The sequence below is a fragment of the Chenopodium quinoa genome, unplaced genomic scaffold (assembly GCF_001683475.1).
Source record: "Chenopodium quinoa cultivar QQ74 unplaced genomic scaffold, ASM168347v1, whole genome shotgun sequence".
NCBI lineage: Eukaryota > Viridiplantae > Streptophyta > Magnoliopsida > Caryophyllales > Amaranthaceae > Chenopodium > Chenopodium quinoa.
Genome location: NW_018742418.1, coordinates 1,353,591 through 1,362,345, shown reverse-complemented (window position 1 = coordinate 1,362,345; position 8,755 = coordinate 1,353,591). Strand labels below are relative to the sequence as shown.

Sequence of the window (8,755 nt, the reverse complement as noted above, 5' to 3'; positions counted from 1 at the left end):
GACAATACATGTGAATCACTCTTATTCTCTTCTTATGCCTCTTCTAAATGACTTCACCCTTCATCTTTCGTCTTTTACTTTTATCTCACACATTAAGAAAGGAAGAAAAATAAAAAACCCAAAGAAAACTGTTTTTGTAAAAAGACCTATTATTAAATCACCATTTGAACCATACAATTGCAAGTGCTTAAATTTCAAACCCACTCCTTTCAGATTATATATTCTCGAAAACATTAATTTATATGCTCAACTTTCCGCTGTGAAGACTGGTTGTTGATGATTGTTGTTCTTAATGGTGAATGACATTTTCTACTACGATTGTTGGAGGGGATGTTGTTATCTAATATCCAATAGGAGGTTCGTGGAATCATGGCAATATGCAGAGTAAGACAATGAAGAAGATGAGATAACTAAATATATTTCAACATCTTAATCCAATTATCCAAAACACGTTAACCATGAATTTTAGGGTGAGGTTGAATAAGAAAGACCAAAACTGCTCTAAAGTGTAGATTTGGAGGGGGTTATTCTAAATTCTTGTTTGGTTAACCAAAAGAAATGGAGAAAAGTGATTTTTATGAGAAATACAACTTTGGGTGATTGTTTGGTTAAAATTAAAAAGATGAAATGGAGGAAATAAATTATCCTTTTCTTACTTAACCTCTTCTAATACATAAGGGAAATAACTTTTTCTTTTGAAAAAAAAAAGTACTTTTTTGTTGTAAGTGCGATGAACTGCCCTATTGAAATAAAACTTCTCTCATGTAAAACCGAACAAGTTTGCAAAATAGACAGAAAGTATGGAGCACGAGGAAAGGGCAAGAAAAATCCCTACCCTTAAAGTGCCCCTAAAGGCTAATCTTTACCAAATTACCACTAAATCAAACTTTACTATTGTGGCAAAACCACGGACGGATCAAGTAAAAAATAGAACCTCTCTTAGTCTCTTTTTATATACTCCTAATCGTACTCCCTATCAATCTAAAATCTAAAAAAAAGAAAAGAAAAAAGAAAAGCTTAATTTCTCGTCGGAGTACGCACAACAAGAAAATCAGACACAATTTCTCTCCCACTTTCCTCTCACTCTCTCTCCTCTAAAACCTCAACAGCAGCAGCCATGGCGGACCCTTCGCCATCTCCGGCAACTCAGGAATCCTCCAATCCTGCCCCTTCTCAATCCCCAATCTCAAACCCTAACCCTAACCCTAGCCCTAATTCTAACCTTAGCCCTAATCCTAATCCAAACCCTAGCATTAGCAATCCCGAATCACAACCCAATTCAACCCAACCTCCCGCTTCAACGCCTCCGCCACCCGGCCCGCCCGCCATAAGCCCTGCTCCGACCTCTGCACCGCCGTTTCAGCCGCCGCCGATCAACCCATACGCCGCGCCGCCGTCATTTCGACCTACTGGTGCTCCTCCTCCGATGCACGTTCCTCAGTTTACTCCAATCCCTCAAAACCCTAATATGCAGGGATATCAACAGCAACCAAATCATGGGGTTCCACCTCCTGGGGTGAGTTCTGCTCCGCCGCAGCAACAAACATTGATGCCTGGGCAGCAGCAGCAACCAGTGATGCCTGGGCAGCAGCAGCAACCGATGATGCCTGGACAGCAGCAGCAACCGATGATGCCTGGACAGCAGCAGCAACCGATGATGCCTGGGCAGCAGCCGATGCGGCCGCCGTATATGCCTATGCCTAATGGTTATATGCATCCTCCTCCTCATGGATCTCTTCCCCCCGGTGGGTTTTCCTTTCTCTTTATTCATGATTTCAATTATTTACAAGCTATGATTAATGTATTCTTGATGTTTTTGATTGGAATTGCAATTGTGGTAAGATAGAATGTAGCACTTGGGATGAAATCATTTTTGGAATTAGGTTTTTTATGGTGTGTGTTTTCTAATGATGCTTTATCCTGTGATTGATGTGTTTTTGAATTGATGTTGATTTATAGCATTTTAGCGGCAAAGACCATTACTTTAGGTATCTTTTAGGTTTATCTCACTTGCTTAGTCTATCTTATGGTGACGGTATGCATCAAGATGACAATTTTGCATCTTGCTTGAGGTTTGAGGAAGAAATATCAAGAAATTAGTTTCACCTGAGGAAGAAACATTAAGGAATTGCTTTAGGAAAAAATATTAAGGAATTAGTTTCATCCGAATTATTAAAGAAATAGTTTTGCTCGAGGAGGAAGTATCAAGGAATTAGTTTAAATTGAGGAGGAAATATCAAGGAATTAGTTTCAATTGAGGAGTAAATCTCAAGATAATAGTTTTAGGAAACTTCTTTGCCACCCCTCATCCATTCCTACCATAGGTGGGATTCTCATTGGGTTATTGTTGGAGCAATGCAAGCTTTCTTTCTTCCTTTTACTTCTCACTTCCCAACCACCACAAGCCTATATTACACTATCACCATAGCCATTTGAGGATAATCACAGACATAGACCACCACAAGTCCACAACCATAGGTACCACTGGTCCACCACTATTAGAACACGGGATTGTACTATATTATTATCGTTGGGAGAATGACTTTTAGTTCCTTGTTACTGTTGCCTTGTAGTTTTTGAAGTTACACTAATATAAGAGTGGCTTTTTCATGCAATTTGTTTGTGCTTCTTAGAGATCAATATATTTGTGAGGGGGTGTTTGCAGGTGTAATATGTTGTTCTGTGCCATAGGTTTGCTGCTAATTTTATAATGTTATTTGACTGATATAAATAAGCCTGAAGCTATTGAGATGATATTGATTTAAAATTTATGGGGAATTAGAAAGTCTGACTATTTTACATCATTAAGGTAGCTGAGATGAGTTTCAATTTGAATAGCAAAGCATAGATTTTCTAACAGTAGAAGAGGTTATTAACTTCCGTTTTGCTGGGAAGAATTTGGTTGGGAGAAGATTGGAGAAAATTCTGAAAAATAAATATTGACTAGTTGACGGGGTAACGATGATGGGATGTTTTCTCCTACAGTGTCTTGGTTGAATACGGTGAGAAAGCTCAGAAGGCTTCCTATTGCAGTTGTTTAGAGACTCCTTCTGCAACTTCCTACTTTGGTATGCACATATTTGTAACTTCCTCAGTTTTGTCAATTTATATTTCAAAGTTGGAAAATATTTTAAAGACAATTATATATTTAGTTAAGCCTTAAAACTGCAAAATCCAGCAGTACTCCATTGCTATATAATGGCTGGTGCTGTATGTCGATTGAGTAGGGTGTTTTTGGTAGTTTAAGGATTCTTTCCTTCCTGGGTTCTTGAGTCTCCGGAGCAGATCATGAGGCCTGCTGAGTTCTTGGTGCCCTTGTTTGGCAAGGTATCATTATCTTAAACATTGTTTATTTTTCCTTTCCCTTCCTATCTGTCTATTCTTTTTATTTATATTTCATTATGCATATTGGGCAATTAACAGTTGACATAAAAAAGGTTGACGGGCTAAATTATGGCTTTATGGCATCTATTTCTTGAGTATAGTTGGGATGGTGATATTGTTGTTTTACTCATTAGCGAAACATGTTAGTTGGTGCGTTGGCTATTTGACAAGGCTACTATTGTTGGAACTGGATATTGCAAGGTAAGCATGCTTGGTGACTTGTTGATTATGAACGTTGTATTGTTTTTTTTAATCTTCACCAGGTCTTTTCAGCTGCTCATAGTTGCCCTGCTATGCTGCCATATCTCTTATTTGTGATGTGTGGTAAACACTTTTAAAGTTTGTGAAAGCTTTTTTTTTACCCAATGTAGTGATGATTTTTTTTTTTTTTTTTTTTTTTTTTTTTTTTTTTTTTTTTTTGGTGTTATGATTTTATGTTAATTACGAACCTATGCTGATGTGTTTGCATAGATGTGGTTTTTTACATGATACTACAGGAGTTGTTCGCTATCCTTATCCGCCGATGGCTCGTCCTTCCTTTCTCTCTCGTCCTGGAGTTACAGTTGGCATGGTTCCCCAACTGCCGAGACCTCCTTTTTTGGGACTTCGTCCACCATTGACACTTCCAGTTGTTAGGCCTCCTGTTGTTCCAGTTGCGTTACCGCCAGAAAAACCACAAACTACTGTTTATGTTGGCAAGATAGCTCCTTCAGTAGAGAATGATTTTATTCGTTCGCTCCTTGAGGTATGTAAATATCATGGAAGGTGCATTTTTAAATTTTGTATCTTTTCTCTCCTATGTTGTCATGTTGTAATTTTCTTATTTCATATTTTATGTCCCATTGTTGATTTTGTGATTGTTTGTATATCCTCAGCTATGTGGACCAATAAAGAGTTGGAAGCGCGCTCAGGATCCATCAGATGGAACCCCAAGAAGATTTGGCTTCTGTGAGTTTGAATCTGCTGAAGGGGTTCTCCGAGCTCTACGACTGCTAAGTAAATGCAATGTTGACGGTGAAGAGCTGGTGGTATGTTCTATTTTGCTTGTTACTAAATCTCTTGAATTAGGAAGCTATAAATGTTGATAATTATTCTAATTTCTAATATGCTTCTGTCATCCAACCTCTTGTTTATTATAGACTGGTAATGCCAATATGTTTTTCTTGAGTGTTGCTTCTGAAAGACCTTTTTTTTAACTGCAATGAAGCAATCCTGTACTACTAAGTTTTTATTTTTTTTATTATTTATTTTTTACTTAAGCTACTAGTAAGCAGTTCTGGAAAAAATAGTAATATAATTGTCAGGGTTGTAAGTTGCAAACTTTATTTTTTTTGGGCCAGGGTGATCATTACTTCTTAACGGAGGTGTAGCTAATAAGAGCATTTCACTTCTAGTTTTTCATTTTCAAGCTAATATCATTTTCAGGGAGATGGCTTTGTGTATTATAGTTTGGTTTAGTGTTACTCCATTCACCAGTATGGGATGGGGGTATTGTTACTCAATGCTTACCATTGCTAAATTAGGCTTGAATGCACCACATCCACGTAATTTGCCTTTTCTGGGTTGGGGTTTGTAGGGTGGGGGGGGGGGGTCTGGGGGCTGAGTTTAGAAGATCAGGCAACTATGAATGGTTATAAGTTGGGGTGCTTTTTTTTACTTTTCTTTTGGGGATTTTTTTTCATTTTGCTGCTTCTTAAGGAATAGGGTTTTCTGATGAGTGACCATAGAAATAAAGGTGGTTGAATCTGTATAGAAATAATTTTAGATTTCCAAAGGAGCATAATTTTTCCAGAGTATCCGTTCGGCATCATTGTAGTTTTTAGTTTTTTGCGTTTTGGTTTTTTTTAATAAAACTTAGAACGTTATATGATATATTTAATAAAAAAAATAGTCAAAGTTATTAGAATGATCATTATTTTGAAATCTGACTACAAAAAAGTCCAAACCACTTTTTGTAGTTTTTCTGTGTTTACAGTTTTGACTTTATTTTGGTTTACTATGTTCCTAGCTTTTAGTTGACCAGAATTTTGATGTGTTTGCCATTGTACAGCTGAATGTTAATCAAGCAACAAGAGAGTATTTAGAACGTTATGTGGAGAAGAAGAAAGAGAACTTAAATAAACCTAGTGAGACTGAAGTTGAGGAAGCCAAGAAAGAGGGAGAAAGTGCACCTGATGCTGAGAAGAGTGAAATGAAAGAGAAGGAAGAACCTGCTAAAATTGCTGCAGAAGAGCCCAAGAAGGATGCAAATGAGACTGAGAACAAGGAAAATGATATGGCCAGTTTTGGCCTTGTTACGGATGAGGATCGTGATGTTGATCGAGAGGCTTTGGATAAGCTCGCTAATATGATAGAAGAACGCATAAAGACTAAACCTCTACCTCCTCCGCCACCAGCACAGAAGGTTGCTGATGGCACAAACAACTCGAACTCTGAACTGCCTGCTAAATCCGGGGACAAAGACTCTGATGTTAACCCTGTGAAAAACGGTAAGTCGAAGAAAGCTTTTAATTGTTACTTGATGATATTATGTATGCACTTTCATAATTATGGAATCAATGTAAGTTTAGTATTAATTATTCTCAACTATGCTAACCTTTCTGAGGTAACTGCAGAAGATAAAATGGACGATGAGACGACAAGTGAGTCTAAACCTTCAAATAGAGCTGGAACAGAGTCACCTGATAGAAGTAGAAGGTATGATAATAGGAGTCGTGACCGTGATCGACGAGACAAGGAGAGAGAGCTTGATAGATTGGAGAGAGAACGAGAACGTGAAAGAGCAAGGAGAGAGAAGGAGAGAGACTTGGAGATTCTAAAGGCTGAGCGGTTTTTCAAAGAGCGCGTTAAGGAATGGGAGACTAGAGAAAAGGAGAGAGAATATGAGCGGAGGCGTGAGAGGGAGAAGGAGAAAGAAAGGGAACGTGAACGGAGGAGGCTGGTTGCTGAGCAAGAGGATGAAAGCGACGATGATTCTAGGAAAAGAAGACGTAAGTCTGAAATTGAGGATAAGAGGAGGCGACGACGGAGGGAGAAGGAGGATGATATGGCAGACAGACTTAAAGAAGAGAAAGAAATTGTGGAGGCCAAAAAGAGAGCCGAAGAGGAGCAGCAGAGGCAACAAGTAAAACAGGCATTGGAGCTTCCTTCTGTTTCAGTTGATAATGGAAGTGAGAAACCTGCTTCACCCTTGCCTGAAGTTACTGCCAGTGAGATCAAAGATGATATGGAACAGGATCATGATTCTGAAGCTATTCTTGCCCCTGCCCCTGCCCCTGCAAGCCATACTGGTTAGTGGTTGTACAGTATTAGTCTTAATCTTTATGTTTTATTATTGATCCCGGCTTCTGCTTCTCAATGCCATTCTCTTATTTCCAAATTTAATTGTTATCTGGCTTCTCTTTGACAGGTGATGGGGTCATTGAAAATGGCGGTACAGATGAACCTACGGTAGCACCTGGCTCAACACCAGATGTCAAGCATGTGGGCAATGCCCCAGCCAAAAAGCTTGGATTTGGTTTGGTGGGCTCAGGGAAACGAACGGCTGTGCCGTCTGTCTTCCATGAGGAAGAGGATGATGATGCACAAAAAGAAAAGAAAATGAGGCCTCTTGTACCAATTGATTACTCTACTGAAGAACTTCAAGCCATACACACAAATGATGGAGAGGCACCTCCAATTTCATCTGCTTCTGCTGAATCTGGTAAGCATATTAATCCTAGAGAAGCAAAGTCTGATGTAGAAAGGGATAGAAGTCGGCGTTCTCATGATAGGTCAAGCCATCGGGACCGTGGACATGAACGTGATGGTGACGTGGCTCCGCGAGGTCGGGAGATTTTGGATGCAAAACAATTGATTGATATGATTCCAAAGACTAAAGAAGATTTGTTCTCATATGAAATTAATTGGGTTGTGTATGATGAGGTAAGTCTTTAACTTTTCTGCTGAATTTTTTTTTTAATATAAATTCCAACTATGGTCTCTCTGTTTCTAGATGTAGGCTGTATTCTTCATAATTAGCGTACTTAGTTCATAACTTCATATCTTAGAAACTGTTGTGCCTCATATCTTAGCATGTGTGGTTCACTGGTTCCTACTTCTTTCCCCATAAATCACTTGTTTGTATACTTTATGCCTTGGCATATTTTGTTCATACGTAGAAAGTCAAAAACTGTGGCTTGTATGTTTCGCACTTGGGACATGTGGTTCATGCCCATCAATTATAGGCTGTATGAGCGGAAGCTTTATGCTCTAAAATTTCTATCCCCAAAAGAATACTTTCTGGTAACTGCTTGGAAACAGCTTCCTTGTGTAGCTATTGGCTTTATGCTTCATATATTATTTTCTAGAGTATATGCCACTGAGGATTCCATGTACGAGATGCATTAGATTCTAAATGTAATACTTCATCTCTTATTGTATGATTGTACTATCCTTTAATTTGTTCCTCATATGGACCTATCAGAAATCACCCTTGCATAGTTGGATATATTGTTTTGGTGGAATTTTCTTTTGATTATTAGTTGTAACTGGATGCGTGCTCATAAATATTACTAACACTAACTCATGTACATGTTCAGAATCGGTTGCATGAAAGAATGAGACCCTGGATTTCCAAGAAGATTACAGAGTTTTTGGGAGAAGAAGAAACCACTTTGGTGGAGTTCATAGTAGATAGATTCCGGGAACATGTTAAGGCTGAGAAAATGCTGGACGTGCTCCAGCGAATTTTGGATGAGGAAGCCGAAATGTTTGTCCTCAAGATGTGGAGGATGCTTATCTTCGAAATAAAAAAGGTGGAGACAGGTTTGACAACAAGGCCAGGAGCGTGAAGCATTTTGGATCTTCTTGTTCCTGCTGGCAATTTTTCTCCTTTATAATTTTTCCATAGTAAAAGAAATTGTAGGCAAATGTGATGTTGAAGCTCCATTGTTATTGTATGTTTTCTATTTTTCTTATTGTAGTTTACAACTTAAATTAGTTAAATGAAATCTAGATTTATTATTGTTTTGGTCTTCAAAAATGTATCATGAACTGTATATGCAAGAAAGAACGTTTTCTTCTATGTACATCGTTTCGACATCTCTTGTACTTTGAGCTAAGCAATACTGGAGTTTCCTTCATACCTTCATAGTTCATATATTCGCTGTACTGTTTGTAAACGCATTTATCAAATTCTTTGGGTGGGTTTACAGACAAGATGAAAAATCCCTCAATCCTTTACACTTTGTTTGAATAGAAGGAAAAGAAAGGAAGAGAAAGTGAGGGGGACAAACTCTCTTGTTTGGGTAAAGGATTGGGGGAAGGAAGGGAAAGGAGGGGGAGGGATCCATCTCCCTCGATCTCTCTTTAATAAGCATTATCTCTCCGA

General features: G+C 38.4%; 1 protein-coding gene across 4 annotated transcripts; it reads left to right on the top strand.

The window, feature by feature from the left end:
• The first annotated feature begins 844 nt into the window (after positions 1–844).
• LOC110708549 (RNA-binding protein 25-like) lies at positions 845–8,522 on the top strand. Of its 4 annotated transcripts, none has more exons than XM_021886710.1 (7): positions 845–1,745; positions 3,882–4,129; positions 4,260–4,412; positions 5,435–5,873; positions 6,000–6,674; positions 6,794–7,308; positions 7,965–8,522. In XM_021886710.1, the coding sequence occupies exons 1-7, from the start codon at positions 1,118–1,120 to the stop codon at positions 8,214–8,216; spliced, it is 2,910 nt and encodes a 969-aa protein (XP_021742402.1). In that variant the 5' UTR covers positions 845–1,117; the 3' UTR covers positions 8,217–8,522. The 4 variants fall into 4 exon arrangements, with proteins under 4 accessions (XP_021742402.1, XP_021742417.1, XP_021742425.1 ...); XM_021886725.1 differs by lacking the exon at positions 845–1,745 and adding an exon at positions 1,754–3,068 and having other exon boundaries at positions 3,242–4,129; XM_021886733.1 differs by lacking the exon at positions 845–1,745 and adding an exon at positions 1,754–3,327.
• The last annotated feature ends 233 nt before the right edge of the window (positions 8,523–8,755 follow it).

What these genes read in the sequence shown, in the direction of transcription:
- LOC110708549 (XM_021886710.1), top strand. Translation starts at nt 1,118, where the DNA reads ATGGCGGACCCTTCGCCATCTCCGGCAACTCAGGAATCCTCCAATCCT. An exon ending in TCATGGATCTCTTCCCCCCG is followed by an intron (nt 1,746 to 3,881) that starts GTGGGTTTTCCT and finishes ATGATACTACAG; the next exon opens with GAGTTGTTCGCTATCCTTAT. An exon ending in TGTTAACCCTGTGAAAAACG is followed by an intron (nt 5,874 to 5,999) that starts GTAAGTCGAAGA and finishes AGGTAACTGCAG; the next exon opens with AAGATAAAATGGACGATGAG.